General features: G+C 38.4%; 1 protein-coding gene across 26 annotated transcripts in view; it reads left to right on the forward strand.

The window, feature by feature from the left end:
* The window catches only part of LOC140724813 (band 4.1-like protein 3), a 187,562-nt gene that overhangs the window by 118,274 nt on the left and 46,915 nt on the right, over positions 1-22,373 (forward strand). For 14 of the 26 annotated variants that reach the window (XM_073039541.1, XM_073039489.1, XM_073039452.1 and 11 more), the window contains exons 10-13: positions 1,076-1,173; positions 4,760-4,935; positions 9,669-9,889; positions 18,720-19,292. In XM_073039541.1, the coding sequence (XP_072895642.1) occupies positions 1,076-1,173; positions 4,760-4,935; positions 9,669-9,889; positions 18,720-19,292 (1,068 nt within the window). The remainder of the gene's footprint in view (positions 1-1,075; positions 1,174-4,759; positions 4,936-9,668; positions 9,890-18,719; positions 19,293-22,373) is intronic. The other 12 variants (XM_073039576.1, XM_073039596.1, XM_073039586.1 and 9 more) reach the window with 1 other exon arrangement.

Below are 22,373 nucleotides of genomic sequence, written 5' to 3' on the forward strand. Positions count from 1 at the left end.
ACAGCAGTATATTTAAAGTGAAGGTTGATAGGTTCTTGATTAGCAAGGGTATCAAAGCTTACTTGGAGAAGGCAAGAGAATGGGGTTGAGTGGGAAAATAATTTGGCCATGATCAAATGGTGGAGCAGACTCTGAGGGCCAAATGGCCTAATTCTGCTGTGTCTTATGACCTTGTAGTCGTTTTTCACTTTCTTTGTAATTGATGCAGTTACAAAGAAGGCACAATAGCAGCTTGAGGATAATTGGTATGTCACCAACGACACTCACAAGTTTCTACAGATGTACCGTAGTGAGCATTCTAACTTATTTCATCACTGTCTGCTATGGGGGGGGGTGGGGGGGGCGGCGCAGTGGTGCACAGAAATGGGGAAGTGGCAGAAAGTTGTAAACTCTGCCAGCTCCATCATGGGCCTCCCCAGCATCCAGGGCACCTTCAAAAGGTGATGCTTCAAAAAGGCGGCATCCATCATTAAGGACCCTGATCACCCAGGACATGTCCTCTCCCCATTGCTGCCATCGAGGAGGAGGGACAGAAGCCTGAATGGACACACTCAACGTTTGAGGAACTGCTTTTTTCCCCTCCACCATCAGATTTCTGAATAGACAACAAAACCATGAAATCTACCTCAGTTTCTCCCCCTCTCTTTATACGCTACTTATTTAGTTTATATTTTATATATACTTATTGTCATTTATAGTTTATACGATTATGTATTGCAATGTACTGCTGCCACTGAATGACAAATTTCACGATATATGCCAGTGATATTAAACCTAATTCTGGTTCTGAACTCCGAGGTCAGTAATTCTCCATTATACTTCGAGTTTGTCAGACCCAAAGCTTTCACTCTCCAAAACTTGGGTGGCACAGGCGACGGGTGGAAGATAAATAGAAAGCATTAAAGTAGATATGTAGATAACTGAAATATTAAAACTACCTGAAGACATTATAACGAACCATATGAGTAAGTGTGTGCAAGTAAATGGTTAATGTTGTGAAGACTACCCTGACTTGCCATGTGTGGTAGTTCTATCAATTTTCCCGAAGTTTGAGATGTTGTTTTTTCCCTCTTAGCACGAACAGTTTGAGAGCACTATTGGATTTAAACTTCCAAACCACAAAGCGGCCAAAAGATTGTGGAAAGTGTGCATTGAGCATCATACATTCTTCAGGTAGGTATAACTTTAAGTTTTTCATGTGAATTTCATCATGTGAAAATGAGCTTGGTCAAGTTGTTTTAATTTCCTGCAACAGAGCAATAGGATATGAGTTTGATCTGACATTATCTCTAAATGTGCTTATGACCAAAACCACAATATCAGATCACAATAGCCTTTAAGCTACTAAGACATACAGCAAATGTCTCTGATATTTTAGATTATTCTATCTGAACTTGCTTTTCACTGCTGTTGAAGGAAGCAAGTGTGATACAGCTGGGCCAAACAATTTCTGGATTGGGATACATTACTGTCATAAGTGCAGAAGCTAATCAGCGTGTTAACAAAGGATGCAGCAATAAATTATCAAATACCTGTTTGATTATTGTGAATGTGTCAGAGGCCTGAAATAGATTACCTGAACTCGGGTTCTATTCCTGCTCCAGCAAACACTCAGTGGCCACTTCATTAGATACTTAATAAACTGTCCACTGACTGTATGCTCATGGTTTACTGCTGCTGTAGCCCACCTGCTTCGAGGTTTGACATGTTGTGTATTCAGAGATGCTCCTCTGCACACCACTGTTGTGATGTGTGGTTATTATGGTTACTGTCGCTTTCCTGTCAGCTTGAACCAGATTGGCCATTCTCCTCTGACCTCTCTCATTAACAAGGTCTTTTCACACACAGAGCTGCCGCTCACTAGATGTCTTTTGATATTTGCACAGTTCTCTGTAAACTCTAGAGGCTGCTGTGCATAAAAATTCCCAGATCAGCATTTCCTGAGATACTCAAACCACCCCATCTGGCACCAACAATCATTCCACGGTCAAAATCACTTAGATCACATTTCTTTTCCATTCTGATGTTTGGTCTGAACAACAACTGAACTTCTTGACCGTGTCTACATGTTTTTTTTAATGCATTGAATTGCTGCTGCATGATTGGCTGATTATATATTTGCATTAATGAGCAGGTGTGCAGGTGTACTTGATAAAGCAGCCACTCACTGTAAGTGCACACAGAGTTCTTAGAGGAAAAAAATGTACAGGTAGCCCTCGCTTTTTGAACGTTCGCTTTACGACAACTCGCTGTTACGAAAGACTTGCATTAGTACCTGTTTTCGCTAACCAAAGGGGATTTTCGCTTTTACGAAAAAAAGACACCCGCTTTATACATGTGTTTACCCCGAGAAAGACTACAACGACCGTGAAGCCTTGTGCGGGCAGTTGTTTGTGCATGCCTGTGCGTGCGTATATGTGTACGTGCGTACACATGTGCATACGTATGTGTGTACGTGCCGATTTTTTTTTTCTCTCCTAATCAGTTTTGGCTCACTGCCTTCCTGAGTTTTATAAGTGAAACTACACCGTACCTACAATATTTCTACTTTATATAGGGTGTAAATTTATCATATCATTCCTGCTTTTACTATACGTTAGTGTTATTTTAGGTTTTATGTGCTATTTGGTATGATTTGGTAGGTTATTTTTTTCAGTCTGGGAAAACTCAAAAGTTTGTCCCATATAAATTAAAGGTAATTGCTTCTTCAATTTACGACATTTTGGATTACAAACGGTTTCATAGGAACGCTCTACCTTCAGATTGGGGGGCAAACCTGTGTTACAATTTTATTTTTCAAGTCTGGTGTGAATAGTGACACTGACAGTGGAAGAGGGGAAATGTCACAACGTCAAGGTTGATTGGGTGCAGGGGTTCACAACCGTTTTTATGCCATGGACCCCTACTGTTAATCAAGAAATCCACAGACCCCAGGCTGGGAACCCCGAATCTGGTGGATACGTAACACTGATTAGTATTAGTTTGTAATTGTCACAAATAGCAGGATACAGTGAAAAGCATTCTGCCTTGCAAAGCACCCATTCTGATCATGCCATACATAATAATATCAAGGGAGGTTTAAAAAAAGAAAACAGAGTACAGTTACAAAGAAAGTGCGCACTATACAGGTGGACCGATGAGATCCAAGGGCCATGAAGAGGTTGGGGGGTCATGAATTCAAGAGATATGAGGCCCTCTATTGGTCGGCGTTGACCATGGATGCTGCATGCGGACTGTCTACATGATACGCAAACCAGCACACAAGCCAGGGCAGTATGATATGGAGAACAAGCTATTGCCCATGTAGCAGGCCCCCCTCTCTCCACGCAGTTGATGAACCCAAAGGAATGGCAGAGACTGATACAGTTTGGTACCAGCAGTTTTGCAGGAGTTGCCAGTCAGCATTGAGCTCAATGTAGGGCTGCCTTAGAGACTTCAGTTCCAGATTTTTCCTCGGGCTTTACTCCCAAAGTCTTCCCCATGAGTGGGTATAGCCGCAAGGCAGTGGAGGTTTGAGATCAGAGTTTTCCTTCTCCTAGCTGCTAACCATAGCTGACAAGCCCCAATTGCCCAAAGCAGCTGGTTTTAAGGCACTAGTAACCCACCTTTGCCCTTTCTCCTGTCAGTAGAAATGGTTCCACCACTCTTAGCAGCTGAGCCATGCATGAAGGCCAGCCAGGAGCTGGAATTGGTTGCCAGAGGCTATTTGGGGCACACGTCATTGGGAGCATTTAATAGGTAGTGGAAGCTTATCCCCACTACCCCCCCCCCCCCCAGCTATGACAACCTTAAGGAAAGTATGAGTACTAGAAACAATAGCATAGATTTCCAAGTTAATTCGGGAACTTTCTGTCAATGCCTGGATGAAAGAAGGCTCTGTGATTAGTCAAAATCTGGTAAATCCAGAAATTGCAAATAAATTTTGGTTAGACAACATCCACAAAATATTATGGATTTCTAGTAAGTAATTTGCTTTTAGTTAAGATTTAATGCAGTATTTGTATCCAAATTGGTAAGTTATTTAAAACAAAAATACATCCAAAAACAGAGTGCTAATTGCTATTGGTTCCATCCAAGAACACTAAATACCAGTGGCCTCAATCTTTTGGTAGTATTTTGTGTTAATGAGCCACAACCTTAGTATTTAACAACAACTTGTTCCACAATGAGCTTCTTAGCCTGAACTATCTCAAGGTCTTACTTTCAAAACATGTACTTATGGGTATTGGAGAAGATAGCAGGATGTGAAGAGGAAGATGCGTTTTATGGAAGGCTTTAAAGAATTAATATCTTAAGTACATTAATAACGAAGTTGCTTCTTGAATGGAGTTGGCATTTTTGATTTTTGTTCATCTTAACAAGCGGATTGGACCTATAGAAACAAAAGTCACAGCAGGAGTAGGTCATTTGGTGCTGCTTGCCTGCTCTGCAGTTCAATTTGGATTTAGGGAGCATGGACCCTGAAAAACCCATTAAGGAAACCTGGTGTAAATTCAGTATGGTTATTGCAACCTTTGTCTTTTCAGTTTTATAGCTAGATGGACTTATCGTCTCCTTCCCCCAGAATATCAGAACTTGTCTTTACCACGATTTGTGATGCTGTGTACATTCCAACAATTGATTATGGGATTATCGTTCATTTTCAGCCTTCACAGGTCACCACAAATGTGAAATATATTGCTGAGGAATTTTTTTTTCTTCAAATGATCACATTCACAAGATTTGCTATTTCTCATGCAGACCAATTATTTCGTTGCAGATTAGTTTCACCTGAGCCGCCTCCAAAAAAATTCCTCACTCTGGGTTCAAAGTTCCGTTACAGCGGAAGAACACAAGCCCAGACTCGGAGAGCGAGTTCCCTTATAGATCGCCCAGCACCGTACTTTGAACGTTCTTCCAGCAAGCGTTACACCATGTCACGTAGCTTAGATGGAGGTAAGGAAATCGAGTTGCAATCTCAAGTGGAATTTTTACTTCTCAGTGACGTTATTTGATTGTTTGCAAATTTGGTTAGTGTGCTAATATTAGTTTAAATGGTAAAATGAAATCATGGTTTTTTTATTATTTTGTTTAATTATATTTCTGTATTTAATAAATGAAATGTAGACTCTTAAATGATACTAAGGAAATTAATTTGTGAATGCTTAGGGCATTTGTTATTTTTAAATTGAATATTTTAAAACATTTAAAATGTTATATTGCTGCTAAATTAAACTAGAAATGTCAAATGCATATTGAGCAATTTTTATGTTAGCAGAGCTTGCATTTATTATACTGTACAACATACTTGTATTTGTGTTGACAGAGCAGTTCCTGCTGGATATTTCGATAAAGCCTAAACACATTTTAGGGTTGACTGGGGAAAAGTTGGATTTTAGTAAAACTTTTAAACTTACAGAAATAAAACTATAGAGACTCTAGGTTATGGTGAAGATGGAGTTTTGGACAGTCAAACAAAAATAAAAGTGTACCTTGCCAATAGTTCAAAGTAAATTTTATTATCAAAGTACATATATGTCAACATATACAACCCTGAGATTCATTTTCTTGTGGACATACTCAATAAATCTATAGAACAGTAACAACAGGATCAATGAAAGACCAACCAGAGTGCAGAAGACAACAAACTGTCAATATGCAAATATAAGTAAATAGCAATAAATAACAAGAACATGAGATGAAGAGTCATTGAAAGTAAATTCATTGATTATGGGAACATTTCAATGATGGGGCAAGTGAAGTTGAGTGTAGTTATCCCCTTCTATTCAAGAGCCTGATGGTTGAGGGGTAGTATCTGTTCTTGAACCTGAGGTGCCTGTACCTTCTACCTGATGCCAGCAGCTTGAAAAAAGCATGGTCTGGTTGGTGGGATCTCTGATGATGGATACTGCTTTCCTACGACAACACTTTGTCTAGGCGTACTCAGTGTTTGGGAGGGCTTCACCCGTGGTGTACTAGACCAAATCCACTACTTTTTGTAGCCAGTCAGTATACTCTCCGCTACACATCTATCGAAGTTTGTCAAAGTTTTAGATGTCATGCTGAATCTTCATAAGCTCCTAAGGAAGGAGAGGTGCTGCCATACTTTCTTCGCAATTGCACTTGCATTCTAGGCCCAGCGTAGGTCCTCTAGAATAGTAACACCTAGGAATTTAAAATTGCTAACTCTGTCTACCTCTGATCCTCTGATGTGGACTGGCTCATAGACATATGGCTTCCCTCTCCTGAAGTCAATAATCGGACTTCATATATGTATGAATATGTGTATTCTAATGTATGTCATGACCTATGTAAGAAACAGCTAGAGTCCACAATAATTATGGGAATGCAGGTGTATCTAGAGGCCAGTATATGAAGTGTCAGCTGGTTAGGATGGTGATATTATCCAAATTGGACTGAATGCAGGAAAGCCCACAAAATGGTTTTGTTGAACAAGTTAGGAATATGAAGGGTAGATGCTGAAAGACTCTTAAAGAAACATTGGAGTAGTTGAGTTTGAGGTGAGAAAAATTCTGAATCAGGATTTTGTTCAGTGAGATTTGGGGATTGTGGAAGAAAGCTGAGGTAGGTGTGAATGCAAATATTAATGAAGTTAGCTTAGGAGTCGGACAGTACAGAACCAGGCCCTTTGGCCGGCTTTGTCCATGCTGATTAAGATGACCATCTAAGCTAAAATTCCTTATGTTTGGCCCATATCTAAAATCAGAATCAGGTTACCATTACTGACATATAGTGTGAAATGTGTTGTTTTGCAACAGCAGTATAGTGCAAGCCATAAAAACATTACTGTAAGTTACAACAATAATAAAGAGGACAAAGGAGGAATACTGAAGTGGTGTTCGTGGTTTCCTGGTCGGGTATGAAATCTAATGGTGAATGGGAAGAAGGTGTTCCTAAGATATTGAGTGTCTTCAGCTCCTGTCCCTCCTGCCCTATGGTAATAACAAAAAGAGGACACATCCCAGATGGTGATGGTCCTTAAAGATGAATTGAGAATATCTTCAAGATCCCTCTAAACCAAGGGTTCCAAAGCTTTTTTATGTCATGGACCAATACTTTCAAGGTTGGGAACCCCTACTCTAAACCTTTCCTATCCATGTACCGATCTGAATGTCTTAAATCCTGTTATTGCTCTGGCCTCTGGCACTTTGTTCCATATGTGAACCATTCTCTTGGTGGAAAACATTGCCCCTCAGGCCCCTATTAAATCCTAACCCCACTCACCCTAACCCTATACCCTCAAACTCTTGATTGCCCAACCATGGAAAAAAAGACTCCCTACATTCTCACTTCCTGTATCTCTCATTGTTCCTGCTGCTGCCTGTAAGGAGTTTGTACGTTCTCCCCGTAACCGTGTGGATTTCCTCTGGGTGCTCCGGTTTCCTCCCACAGTCCAAATACATGCCGGTTGGTAGGTTAATTGAACTTGTAAATTGTCCCATGATTAGGCTCAGATTAAACCGGGAGATTGCTAGATGGTGTGGCTAAAAGGGCCTGTTCCTTGCTGTATCTCAATAAATAAATAAATAAATAATGTGCACTTCTGTAAGATCATCCCACTCCAAGGAATGAAGTTCTGTCCAGCTCAACGTCTCCCCATAACCCACTCCTTCGGGTCCTGGCCACATCCTCTTTACTACACTTGGAGCAATTTACAGTAACCAATTATCCTATCGACCAGCATGTTTTTGGGAGGTGGGAAGAAACTGGAGTCCAACACAATATAAGCTTCTAAGTTATTTTTTTGTGGCAAGAAATGGAAAATTGTGTATTATGGTAATGGAGGAGATATGGGTTTAGTTCAGTTTGGGTTTGAATAGAATATTACCAGTTACCTCAGGCAAGCTCCCGAAAGAAAATCAAGTAATTAGTCAGCGTCCAAATATATTCTTCAGGAAGAGCAGGGTTACAGAGTAGGCGGTAATCGAACAGCTCATAATCCATTTCACACTTTAAGTTGCACATTCTTACTGTTTGGTTGAGAGCACTTCGATATAATGCAAAGAATCTTGCTGCTGAGCATGAGAGATTTACAGCACCTAATGTTTGCAGCATTTAAAAGTTTTGTAGCTGTGAATATTTTTTTCAGTTGAATTTTTTTTGGCCTTTCTCTGCAAAGACACAGAAAGACAATTGTGGCACAAATCATTTTAATCTAGTAGAATGGCTTGAGAGACTTCCTGTCCTATTCTAGTTTGTGTAATCCAATCATTTGGGTTATAACTTGTAACCTACTAACTCTCCTCAGCTTTGTGTAAATACTTAGTGATGTGACATTTTCATAAAGAGTAACAATACATATCCACCTTGCCTAAAACTCATATACTGCTGGTACATTGGTCACTGCCATTCTTACCTCTCGACGTGACTTTCTCAGCACACTCATAGTTCTCCCCTTTCACTCTACTCACAATAAACTTGTGAGCTTTTAAAATCCAGTTGCCCATATCCAAATTTGTTGGGGGTCAGTAATAAAAATCAAAAATCCAAAGACACAGAAATGAAATAAACACGAAATATTGGAAATACTCATTGGGTCAGTTGGGATCTGACCAAATTAACATTTCAAGTCCAAGAACTGGGGATAAAAGGAATGCCTGTGGTTGAGTGAGGCCAGGCCGAAGTGTGTTAAAGGGGCAATTAAAGGCTGGTGATGCTTCTTTGTCCGTGTTTTGTATTGCTGAGAACAGGATTATGTTTTATTGATAATGTTCACACCCCTGTTATCAGCAACATGTAACATGGACAAAGAAGCAATTGGGCTGTAATAATGAAGAACACATTTAGGCTGCAGTAATCAAGAGAAGAAAAACTGAGTCAAAATCACAGCTGGAGGACTGACGTAAGTTATCCTGATACAGGCAGAAAGCGCAGATTATCTGCGGGCGACTGATGGGTGAAGCCATGGCCTAGCAGCACTAGAGACCCTGTGTTCGAATGGTCTCTCTCCCTTGATGCTGCCGGTGTCCTGCATTGAATCTTTGAATCAATCCTTACCTTGGGTGCTCTCTGTTTGGAGTTTGCACATCCTCCTTGTGACCGTGAGGGTTTTCTCTGGGTGTTCCCATTTCCTCCCCGATCCCAAAGACTGTGGTAGGTTAAATGGCCACTGTAAGTTGTTTAAAAGGAAGTAGAATCTAGGAAGCATTGATGGAAATGTGGAGGAGATATTTTTTTTTAAAGCGGCCAGCGTAGGATTGATGTAGAAGGGGTGGATGATGGTCAGGATGGACTTAGCAGGCTTCACTCCATGCTGTATCTCTCTGTAACCTAAAATTGGAAATTTAATATGGTGTCAGGCTGCAATCTGCCCAGATATCAAAATGAAGTGTTATCTGTCCAGCATCTGTGCATTTTCCCTTGTTATCGTCAAGCTTGCATTGGGCTTGTTTTGGCATATGAGTATTGTGTGAAATCGGCAATTGAAATAAAAATCGTTTACTGTTACTGCTACCGTGAATCCAGAGGCCATTTGAATAGCTATCGATCATCAAAGTTGAGCCAAACATGCCCTTTGCGCATCTCTGTGTAACAGACAAGAGGGTGGTGGAGTGGATGTCTTTGAATGATTGCTGCTCTCTTGACTAGAGGAACTGAGATTAATTGTAACAACAGCTACTAGCCTGCCAAGGAAAGGCCAATATTGAATTAAGTTTTGTGTTTTAAAGCCTCCGTCACTGAGAATCATGAGATGGTGATTAAAGACTCCATTTCGGCCTCGGAGGTGGCTACTGGTCATTATGGTGCAGCCAAGAACCTAGTGTCAACAAATTTAATAACCACAGTGACACCTGAGAAGAAGGCAGAAGAGGAGAAGGCAGAGGAAGAGGATAAGAAAGCAAAGACTGACATTACTCCATCACTCACACCAGCCAAGCATGAAATTAAGGTAGAGTTTACTGGAGCATGAAAAATGTTAGGTGTACTGATAATTAAGCACAATACAGATTTAACAGTAAGAGTTATAATCCAATATTTAACATTTTTTGATTATCATGAAATTAGGACAAACTATATTGCTCCAATGTAAGATGAATGTGATTTTTAGAGAACAACAATTGAATTCATTGTTTTAAATTGATGTGTTGATAATGTAATCATATAATTGATAAAGTGAATAGGAAATTTTGATTTGGTGCTGTAACGGGACAGATTATTGTGATATTATTGGAACAAAGGAAAAGTCTGAAATAATGTTTCCCTGTGGGTTCTTAATTCAATTTAGAGTTCATTATTTTTTGAATTAATACCTGTAAATAATATTTTTAAGAACTCTAATATTAAAGCTCAAATTCTTGTTCACCTACCTGATGTAATCAAATTATGAAGTCTGAAAAAATTTATTATCTTGATCCATCTGTGAGACATGGCAGATTGATTCTTGCTGTGTGTCAATAAATAAACATATTTTCATTAACAATTCTGAGGCATTTTGTGTTTAAAATCTGAGACATCAGATGAATATTTTGCTGTTTAAATTTCTGTGTTGTTCTAAGTCATTGGTATACTTGTTAAAATTTTATTGGTTCTTTTGCTTTTTTTAATCAGATTGGCGAATGTTCATTTTAAATAATGGATCTGTAAATGACCTAAAGAAGTAGAAGCAGGAAGAGAGAATGTGGCCCATTTCTGCTGACTCTGCTATTCACAAAGATCAAAATTGATCTTTTATCCCAATAATACTACCCTGCACTGATTCCCTTAATATATCCAAGATACATTGATCTCTCACTTAAATATACTCAGAAATTAAACCTCTATACCCTTCTTGGGCTTCTCAGATAGAGAAGACCAAAGATATGCAGCCTTATGGGCCAAAGAAATTTCTTCTTGCCTCAGCCTACATAAAAACCTTAATGTTGAGACTGTGAACCCCTGATTCTAGATAACCTCGTCCCTATATTTACTCTGTTAATTCATGAAAAAATGTTGCATATTGCAATGAGATTGTCATTTGTTCCTCTAAACTCAAAAGAATATAGGTCCATTCTGTTTAATTTTTGTTTCCTCGTGGGATAAACACATCACCTAGGAATTAATCTGGTGAACTTTTACTGCATTCCATCTATCGCAATGTATTTCCCTAGGTAGCGAGGCCCTTTACACAATATTTCAGAAGCGGTGTTCAATATAACTGGAGCAAGGCATCTGCACTTTTTGGACTCAAATCCTTCATAGTAAAAGCCAGCACATGATTACCCTTTCTAAGTGTTTGCAGTGACTGTTAAGTGTCAGTGATATGTATTAAAAATACCTCAATTTCAAGCACACGCCATTTTCAAAACTGTTCAGACCGTTTATTCTTTCCACTGAGATGATTTCACATATTTTCATATATTTAATAGCCATATCCATTCATCTCATCTGTCTATATCCCTTTTGAAGTCTCTGTATCTTCTCCCAACCCATACTGCCAGTCAGTTTTTATCATCAGTGAACTTGGCTGTATTACATTTGGTCCCCTCATCCTAATACATAAGTTGTGAAACAAAAGAATCCTAGCAGTGATTGCTATGGAGAATAATAATTTACAGCTTTTTAGCTTGAAACTGGCCCACTTATTGCTATTCTCTTTTTTTGTTTGCCAACTGATCAGCAGGCTATGCTAGTTTATTGTCGTCAATCCCATATATTCTAATTTTGTCATAATATTGTTACGTGGGACGTTATTGAAGGCCTGTGGAAGTTCAAATATACCAAGCAATAAACAAACTGCTGGAGGAACTCGGACAGACTGCGGATGGAAATGGTCATCGACATTTTGGGTTGAGATGCTTCATCTGGACTATTGATGTCTGCCTGAAATATTAACAGTCCAGTTCCCTTCACTGATCCAGTCTGGCGCTCTGAGATCATCCAGCAGTTTGCTTCTGCTTCAGATTCTAGCATCTTCAATCCCTTTGTATCTTCAGTTCTCTTTATATTGGTTATAATCACAAAAAAACCTACAGATTGGTGAGACATGATTTCCTTTTCACAAACCCATAAGGACTTAGCGCACGCCTGAATTTGCTTTTAAATTTCTCCTTCCACTTAATACTGCATAGTAGCATCACCCCCACTAGTCACATTAGCTCCAAGTACTTTCTCCTTCCTTAAGAGGTGGGATTACAGCCTATAGAATCGAATGCAGTTTAGAAGATGACAACCTTGTAGGTGTTTTTGTTGCTCTTGTGATTACTGTTTTTTCTGCTTTTTTCAACTTTTTGGTCCTCCTTTGTTGAGATCTAACGTTTTCCCAAACTTCAGACTTCTCCTTTGACAACATTATGAGACCTTTCCTTTGTTTCAATACTGTCTTTAACTTCTCTTGTTAGCCAAGCCAGACTGTTTTTGTGTCTTTGAGGGGGGGATATATTTACTGTGAACTATGCATCTTTTAAATGTTAGCCATTACTACTTAAACAATGAGTTTATTGCAACATTAGTATTTATAATCTCACAGTTAATTAGCAAGTATAATCTTTACAGGTCCTAGGTGAACAATTAATATGCCATTTCTCACCACTAAAGAATAGTTTCTTCGATAATAAGATCCCAAGAATGGCACAGGGAACCACTTAAGACATAATTTACTTTGTGTTTTCTTTTCCTCTGGGGAACGATACAAGAATGACAATAGCTTCTGTTTCCATTTGGTAGAATGTGCTCCAGCTTACGATCCTGATATACTTATTTATGGCAAGAAAGAGTAGTCTCAATCCAATTTCCAGCCAGAACAGGCTGGCATCTCTAACTGCCAATAGTCTCACACAAAGTCACATCCTCCTTAGGCTTTAGGGTGATTGTTGCAAGGAAAGTAAATGAAATGTGACACAATATTAGTAAAGATATTATTCAGACATCATTTTAAATCTTTACTATATCTCTCCTATAAGTTGTTGGGTTCTCAAGGTGGAGCAATCAATATTGGCTGGGGTCTAATTTACTGGCAGAATTGTGATAGTGTGCCATTTTATGGCTGAAGTAGACATCTAGGAGTCTGAAACATTTGGCTGCTGGAGAATATTTGAACTCTTGGCATTGAAGTATTTCAAAGTTAATTGAAGGCAGAGTGAAATTAATAACTAAATGTTATATTTTCCTTCTACCTTAGCCTTGATTGTTTCTTAAAGCCAAGTTGTGCAATTGTTTTTCTATGTGTTGAGGCTGTCTTCTAATCCTAACTGTGGCCTAAGTTACTTGCAGGCTATTTTATCAGGGTCTACGTTTATCAGTGTTCGGGAGTCTGTCCTCTTCTTAAATAATCTTGATTTTATTAACAGGTGCTTCATTCTGGAGAAATCTGCTCAATAAACACAGCCATAATGAAGACAGCAACTTTTGTTCTGCAGTATTCCAGCAATATTTTGGCTGCTGCAATAATTTAATAGTGATTAGAATACTGCAACAATAATTAACTATTTATTAACATAATTAATTATTCTGTTGAAGTAAATATCATTTAGCTGTAAATTTGAGTTTGGAATCATGCTACAGATCCTGAGAAAGCTTTCTTTATTTGCATTTGAACATAAATAGCCCTTGGGCAGAACAAATAGAGACATATTTGGTTTGGAGATTGGCATGTCCATAAGGGAACATGCCAAATTCTCAATCCACTTTACATAATCCACAAATAGGTAGTAGGCTGCTTCCTACCTGTAATTGATTTTTGGCTAACAGAACAAAATCATCAGTTGGAGTAGAGAATGGTCTCCCACCAGCATGTAAACCCTTGTGCTGTGTGTTTTTCTGTGAATAGATTGATAATTAGGAAAAAGAGAAATTACTCTAATCTTGCTTATAAATAATATTAAACATTCAGATTCTTAATTTACATTATCCTTTAATTTGTACCTTCTTGGACCTTTCCAATTTCGTTTGTATTGTCATATTTACTTATGAAATAGAACAATTCATCCCCCCCCTTATTGTCCTGCAACCCAGGGGTTCCCAACCTTTTCTATGCCATGGCCCCCTACCATTAACCAAGGGGTCCATGGACCCCAGGCTGGGAACCCCCGCTGTAACCTATTAACATCTTCCCCACCCAACCTTCCCTTGGGATGTTGGAGGACCCCCCCCCCCCCATATGCCCTAGGCATATCTATGAGGTTACAGGAGGAATGTCCAAACCCCGCACAGACTGTATTGGAACTGAACCTGTTTTACTGACACTGTGAGACACTGTACAGTCCAGATTAGGAAGTCTAATCTCAAAGGCATCTCCATTCAAGAATAGTTGCATGTCATTGACTGATCCAGCAAGAAGCATAATTTAGGAATTCATGACTTCACTGACCCTGGCAAATAGTCAAGTCAAGTTTATTGTCAGTTAACTATATACAGGTATACTGCCAAACAATATGATGTTTCTCTGGACCAGGGTCTAAAGCACAGTAGTATATATAACACAGATATAACACTCAATAACTTAGGAAAGTAAGAATAAAATCTACAAATGAATTACACATAAATAAAGTACATAAATTAAATATTGTAAGGTATAGAATGGATTAGCCAGTGGCCCTTCGAGTGCAATGTGGCAGAGAGGTCAGAAGCCGAGTGGGTTGAGGGAAGAAATTGTTTCCCATCCTGATCATTCTGGTCCTTGTGCATCGGAGTCTCCTGTCTGATGGTAGAAAGTCAGAGGATGCTGGACGAGTGGCTGGAGAAAACGGTCAACTAACACTTCATTACCCCAGTTTGAACCCTTGTTTGAGCTGTGCTTTCTGGATTTAATTTGTGCAAATCAGGATCCCATTGAAGAGCAAGCTTTATGAAACAATTATAAAAACTTGAAATGTGCTCAATGTTGTTAGATTGGTAACAGAGAATATGTAGATTACAGTGTTGGCAGAGCATCTGACCTCAATATCAACTTGCATAAAACCACATTGCGAGATAGAGAGTTGAACAAGCCATCCTCTGATGCGTTCTTTCAGAATTCATTCTTCTAAGTATGCATGTAATTGAACTCCAAAATGAGTTCAGGTTCTGTATCCCATTTGAAAAATATCTGTTAAAAACTTAACCTCGGTCTCCAGCTCGAATAATTCATAACTCCTGCTGCAGCGAAGCTGAAGATTTAACTGGTTTTCCTGATCTTTTGGTTACAAAAATGTCAGCATTTTCTTACCTTTTGCATTTAAATCTAAATTTTTATCTAAAGTTTTGTTTTGCAATTTTTCATTTCTTATTATGGTTTCTGAAAGTGGATTAGATTTATTTTGTAATTGTATCTTTTACACAATAGAATGTTCGGATTAGAGTTCACTTTAGCAAAACATTATTTCAGTGAGAGGAGAAAATATATTTGAGGCCTATTGTCTAAGTGTCACATGCTATGTAACATGCGTTGCTTAAGAGACAAGGCAAGCATCTTGCTCCCAGCTTCCTGTCAGTGCTGCTCTGCATGTGGTTGCTGGGAGAGGTCCAACAGAAACATGGAGTAAATCTGGCTACGAATTCTCTTCAGGCCAGTGCTGGTCATCCTTGCTTGGTCTGATCCATAATGGCATGCCAAGACTGGATCTGGACCACAGCACAAGGTTTGACTGCCAAAAATTGTCCTCCTTTCCAACTGGCTTTTAGCAGGATTGTATTCCTTTTGAAGCAGTCCTGTATATAAATAGGAAGTCTGATATCTGTATAATTGTTGTCATATCTGAATTAAATATGCCAAACATTTTAAATAGTTAAGCATGGTTTTGAGTTTTACGTGATACTAGAACCAAATGACTGCAGAATTCATCTTTTTAGTGTAGTATTATGTGTTGTCTTGTTCCATTAGCTTAAATGAACTTCCAGTAGCTGCCTTGATTTGATTGATTGATCTTTATGCAGAAGGTTGAACTTTCTTTGACTTTGAAGCTGTTTCTTATGATGGGGTAGCATTGATGAGGCAACAGGAATTTCCCTATTTTAGTTATTGAGGATATGCTGTTCAGTTACTGCTTTAAGCTACTGTAATCCCCAAATTGGTGCTACAAAGTAAATTCCTTGGTTTTGATCCAGTGTCACATGAATATTTTTCAAAAAATGGTTCTGTTCGGATCAAGATGGTATAAAACCTAGACAATATACATGTATAGTTTTCACAAGATATTGCTGATGCTGGAGATGATAACTACACAATTTAGCATGGGGATTGCTAACTAGATTGTTTGCTGTCGTAACAGAATTTAAGTCCAGTTTTAGCTAGGCCAGTTTGACGGGTGGCAAGAGTTTGAAATTCATCCACTTTTGCTGGCCTGAAGCAGAAAGTTGTTTCATTCCTGGGCCTGATTTAAATTCCATTAATTGACTTTACATAAATCTCTTGCTGGAAGCAGTGAAAATTCTTACAGTTCTGAAGCCATTTGCCAACACCAGGTCTATGACAGGATTAGTCACCCTTTTTGTTCGCCAACTCCCATTGACTTTTAGTGATACTAATCGAGTAAGTATCTGCAATTGTGTTAACTTACCACTGTCTTTGGTAGACAGGATTAAAACCTACCCATGTTAAATGTAATCATGCTTTATTAAAATAGTGGACAATGTAATTTCATAGGAAAACTTAATTTGCATTTGGTGATTAGTTCAGTTGAACTGTACCATGATAATAGACTTAATTCTTAAATCACATTTTGGAGTCCCCATAGTTTAAAATTCTAAATCATAAATCATCTGATTTTGACGTGATTACAAAGCTCTCTGTTGTTCACATTTTCAAGCCAATGAATCTTATTTTAAATTAAATTTTAAACAAGAATTGTATTTTAACTTCACCATTCTGTCTTAAATAAATTTCTTACTGCTGACATTGCAATTCCTTACAGGTCTCTCTGAATGATTTTTGGATTTTGCCAGTGCTTGGGTACAAAATGGATCACACATTCAAGCAGCATTGGAATAAGACCATAAGACATAGGAGCAGAATTAGGCCATTCAGCCCATTGTGGCTCTGCCATTCTATCATGGCTAATATATTATCCCTCTCAACTCCATTCTCCTGCTTTCCCTCTGTCTCCTTTGGCACCCTGAGTAATCAAGAAGCTATCAACCTCTGCTCTAAATATCTCCAATGACTTGGCCCCCATGGCTGTCTGTGGCAATGAATTCCACTGATTCACTTCTTCCTGGCTAAAGAACTTGTTCCTTATCTCTGTTCTAAATGGACGTCCCTCTATTCTGAGGCTGTGCCCTCTGGTCCTAGATGCCCCATTGCTGGAAACATCCTCTCCACATCTGCTCTAACTAGACCTTTTAATATTTGATAGGTTTCAATGAGAACCCCCTCATTCTTCTAAGCACTAGTGAGTACAGGCCAAGAGCCGTTAAACGCTCCTCATACATTAATCCTTTCATTCCTGGAATCATTCTTATGAACCTCCTATGGACCCTCTCCAATGCCAGCACACCTCTTCTTAGATGAAGGAGGTCCCAAAACTGCTCACAATGCTCCAAGTGTAGTTGTACCAATACCCTCAGCATGTATCCTTGGATCCTCTCAAAATGAATTCTAACATTGCATTCACCTTCCTACCACTGACTTAACCTGCAAGTTAATGTTTAGGGCACCCTGTATGAAAACTTCCAATCCCCATTGCACCTCTGATTTTTGAATTTTCTCTCTGCTTTGAAAATAGTCTTCACCTTTATTCCTTTATTCAAATTGCATGACCATGCACTTCCCTGCACTATATTCTATCTGCCACTTTGTCCATTCTCGAAATCTGTGCAAGTCCTTTTGCAGACTTCCTGCTTCCTTCACACTACCTGCCCCTCCACCTATCATACACAAACCTGGCCACAAAGTCATCAACTCTATGATTGAAATCATTGATATATAATGTGAAAAGAAGTGGTCCTAACCCCGTCCCTGTGGAACACCGCTAGTTACTGGTAGCCAAACAGAAAAGGCCCTCTTTATTCCCGCTCTTTGCCTCATGTTAGTCAGCCAATCTTCTATCCATGCTAGTATCTTATATGTAATACAATGGGCTCTTGTTAAACAGCTTCATATGCGGCAACTTGTTGAAGGCCTTCTGAAAATCCAAGTATTTAACATCTACTGACTCTCCTTCATCTATCCTGCTTATTATTTCCCCAAAGAATCCCAACAATTTTTTTAGGCAAGGTTTCCCCTTAACCCAGAAAAGGACCCCTTTATTCCCACTCTTTTCCTCCTGCCAGTCAGCCAATATTGTATCCATTCACTGGAATGGGTGCAGTACAGATGTAGCCACTATTGACTTGACATAAAATCAAAGAACAAGAAAAAAAGGACACCAATTAAAAAATAAATTGAAAATTAAAATGGCATTAAGTAGTCAAAGAGCTGGTAACAAAGCAAACGATGAATTAGGAACGAGAAGTAAAGGAGAAGAAATAAATATACCAACAAAAATTAACATCCAGTTACTGTATCTGTAAAAAAAACAAAGGCATCAAATGGGAAAACTATAATGGGTCCAGTTGAGACAATTAAGGTATTTGTGGGGTTTCAGATAAGAGGAAAAAAAGTCATGGAACTTCAAAATTGTATTTCTATAAATTGTTATGGAAACTAATGCAATTTGGCTTTTTGAAATTTTGAGTTACTTAATATTTCTAGCTAAAAGAAGATTTGACATTTTGGAAGAGTAAATGTTATGGGATGCAATAACTAATATTTTTTTCTTTTTTGTCTTAATGTTCCTGCTCTTTTATGTTGCTCCTGCTTCTTTGTATTTCCTGTGTTTCTCTGGTAGAATACATTTGTTGGCACAAACTCATTTTCCTCTTCCTCTAACCCCTCGCCTATGCACTGTGACTCCCCTGCATCATCGATGAGCATTCATAGGAGATGTAAAGCGAATGTTTCAAAACCCGCTGATGACGGCAAGGCTGAAGATCCCTGCAGCACACCCCATTCACAGTTTGACTATGATCCTTCAAAGCCAATTGATACGAAAGCAACGGATTTAAAAGGAGACCAAGACCTGGGTTCCAGATCTAGAAAAGGAGGAACCCTGTTTTCATTCTCCTTGCATCTCCCAGCGACATTTTCTTTGTTAGATGATGATGGCTACCTTTCATTCCCCAGCATTTCCGATGCCAGTTTCTTACCCGAAAGCTTCCAACGTTACCTCCCCATTCAGTCACCGTCACTCGTTCCTTGCTTCCTTTTCATTTTCTTCTTCCTGCTTTCAACCTCTTTCTCTGTACCATATGCTCTCACTCTTTCATTCCCTCTTGCTATGTGTCTCTGCTATCTGGAGCCCAGGGCAGCCTCCTTGAGTGCCTCAGTTGACAATGACCTGAGTGACAGTTCAGAGGAAGAGGTGCGTGTACCTCGGCCTGAACACAACCCCTTGTGTTCAGTGCTTGAGCGTTCTGCACAGTGTAAAATGCTGCAAACGTAACATTATTTTCAGAACCTCATTGCTGCCTTTTCTTATTTTAAGAGCTGTGTTTCAAAGAGACATAACTTATTTGTCGCATCAGATTAGACAAAAAGTTTTTGTTTTCTTGCAGAAAAGTTCTGAAAAGCCGGCCTATTTTTTAATAGTGGAAAAGTATGAAGTAATTGGCCTGTGTACATACTTTGTATTCTTAGAGATGTAAATTCCTAAATTGAATAAGGTCATTCAAAAGAGCCATGCTGACATTTCCCTAGGAGTTGGAGCCAGTTGATAGTCAATTAGTTTAAATTCTCTGGTGTGAGACAGTCATAACCTCATTAGTATTACAGTAGGCCATTTGTTTCTCAATGAATATTGTGTTCATTTGGTTCAGTCAATGTCTGAACATGATTAGAAATACCAGACATGAACGGCCTGATTATTCACCTTTTTAAAAAAAACGATGCAAAAGACCAAAATGCTTCATTTTACATATGATTTATTAAATACTTCTGTTAACATTGCTGTCATATTTAAGTTCATGAACTGTCTTAATGAAAGTTGCCTTCCATGTGAGATAGCACATGAAGTTACTTTAGCCTTTTGTCCAGGAACTGACGGCATGAATTACTCCAAGTATGGCCTTATTCAGTTTCCTGCCTTCACACTTAAGTCCAAAAGGACAAAAAATATATATATCTATCTTTGATAAATAATTATATTTACTGCTTTACAAGTGGGCAAATAAAGTTTTAGGCAGATGGTGTTGCAGAATATTACAGGCGCTAAAACTGGTTCAGGACATAGATGAGTTTGACATGACTTCACTATAGGTTCAGAATAAAAACTTAGTGTCTAATCTCAAACCATCCAGACTGCTGACAGTGAAATGTATATACATTAATGTGCATGCCCTGTGTACTCTTGGATATTACGTAGGAAAGTTAAACTAGTGGTCATTGTTTGGTCCAGATTGCATGTACGGACTGTTCAATGAATGAGGGTCTGTTTGCATCATAATCTGTTAATCTGTACATTCAGAAAAATGTCAGAAGTACAAATAATTTCAAGTCCTTAAATCTTAGATTATGTTGAATGCTTAATACCTCTTACTTTTCATATCTAATTCATTCAGAATTTTGTATTACAGGACTTTTAAACTATTTATTGTAGAACACTGAAGAAAGTTTGGTTATTTAATTTGGGAAATATTTTCTATTTAAACCCAGATTCTCCTGTAAACTGAAAACCTTCAGTGTGATGCTGGTGAGATCTTTCAAAGAGGTTTACATTTTTATAACAGCCTATAAAGTGAGAAGAATGCGATTAACTAGATCTTCAACATTATATTGACCCTTGAAATGAAGTTCTAGTGCCTTGCTGTGTTACTAGCCCTCGCCATCCCACTTTTGCAAGTTTTACACACCAGTGTTTCTTCAGTAAGAATTGTTAATAGTTAATGTACTTTGATAAAGAAAATGCCATTCACCTCAGTTCCAATGCAAGGGACATTTCTGGTTTAAATAAATCACAGAGGAAAATAATATTTTGTTACCACTTGATTTTGAGAAAGTTAACTTCGATATTCTATATGATCTTGTTGTGTAGCTTTGCAACATTGACATGACCTGGAAAAATAAAATGTGTTGAATTTTTTATAATACATTTTGCATCCTTTTAGTTACTGGAATTGAAGAACAGATTTAAGTTAGCAAATGAAAAATTAATGCTGAAATGTATTTACTTTGGTCCTAGTAGGTATGTAGCTAATTGTTCTTACAGTAAGATTGTCTGAAACTGGTATGGTTTCATTCAAGCTTGAACTGCTAGGCAGTTTGACCAGATACGAGTCATTCTTCTCATATAAATGCTGCAAGCAGACCTGTGTTTGATTTCTATGTATTGTTTTCAAGAACGTAATCTTACAGATTCGACAGGGCCTGAAAGTCAGGCTACTCTGGCAGTAATTGTACATAGTTGTTGAGTAAGCTTTGCTTCTGATGTAAATGAGCTGCACATGATTAACAGGAATAGTTAGTTACAAAATTGTAATATACTTGATTTAAATCATGCAAATCAATTATGTATCTCAAAAAAGCTATGGTAGCATTTAGAAGAAATTGTGCATTGTTCTGATTTGAAATGAGGACAGTGATCCAGTTTTGAAGAGTTATATCCCAAGGCATCTGAAGTGCATACAGTATCCATTATCATCACTGATAATCAGCTTCAAGAGCCACTTAGCTGTTCATGAGTAGATACAAGGGTTAAATCATCTGATTACAAGGACCCCTCTTGGATAGTATCCATGATTGAATGGAACATTACTGGGTTCACTTATTTCAACTGCCAATCAATTTGTCCTCAGAGAGACTGCTGGAAGATTATCAATGAAAATTTAGTCTTTGCAAAGCTGCCTTTAGGGCTATAACGTACCGAGTGATTCCACAGCTTTACCAAGAGCCTGTACTGGCCTGCGCTTGTACCTGTCCAACTCCCAACAACTGTCAAAACAGCCGCATTGAAATTGGTGGGGTGTTAGCTCGTGAATTGTTTCTGGATGCCCAATTTCAGTCCATTACTCTTTTCCTCCAAAAATATATTATGCACCTTTTTACTTTTTATTCCGTAATTGTAGGATTTGAGTGTGTGAAACCGCATCTATATTGGATGCGTTTGAGTATACAATATGTAAATGGTTGCTTTTATGATCACTTGTTAACATTTCGTCATTAGTTTGAGATACACCATTGATTATTTAGCCCTGCGTGCTTAGCCCAGACATTGTTTTACAAGTTACTTCTATTAACCATCTTCTGCTTCGCTTTGGAAAGGGTTTCTCACTGCTTGTTATTGTCCCCATCAATTGGAATAGCTTAAAATGTGTTTCAAAAGAGTATTTCCAAATTTGTTAGTAAAATCAAATTGCTTCAATTTGCCCTCTTCATTTAAAGCATTTTTAAATCAATTAAAGTACAAATAAAATACTATTGTAACGAGGGCTTTAAACACTGTGAGTTT

The sequence above is a fragment of the Hemitrygon akajei genome, chromosome 1, assembly GCF_048418815.1.
Source record: "Hemitrygon akajei chromosome 1, sHemAka1.3, whole genome shotgun sequence".
In the NCBI taxonomy this organism is placed as follows: domain Eukaryota; kingdom Metazoa; phylum Chordata; class Chondrichthyes; order Myliobatiformes; family Dasyatidae; genus Hemitrygon; species Hemitrygon akajei.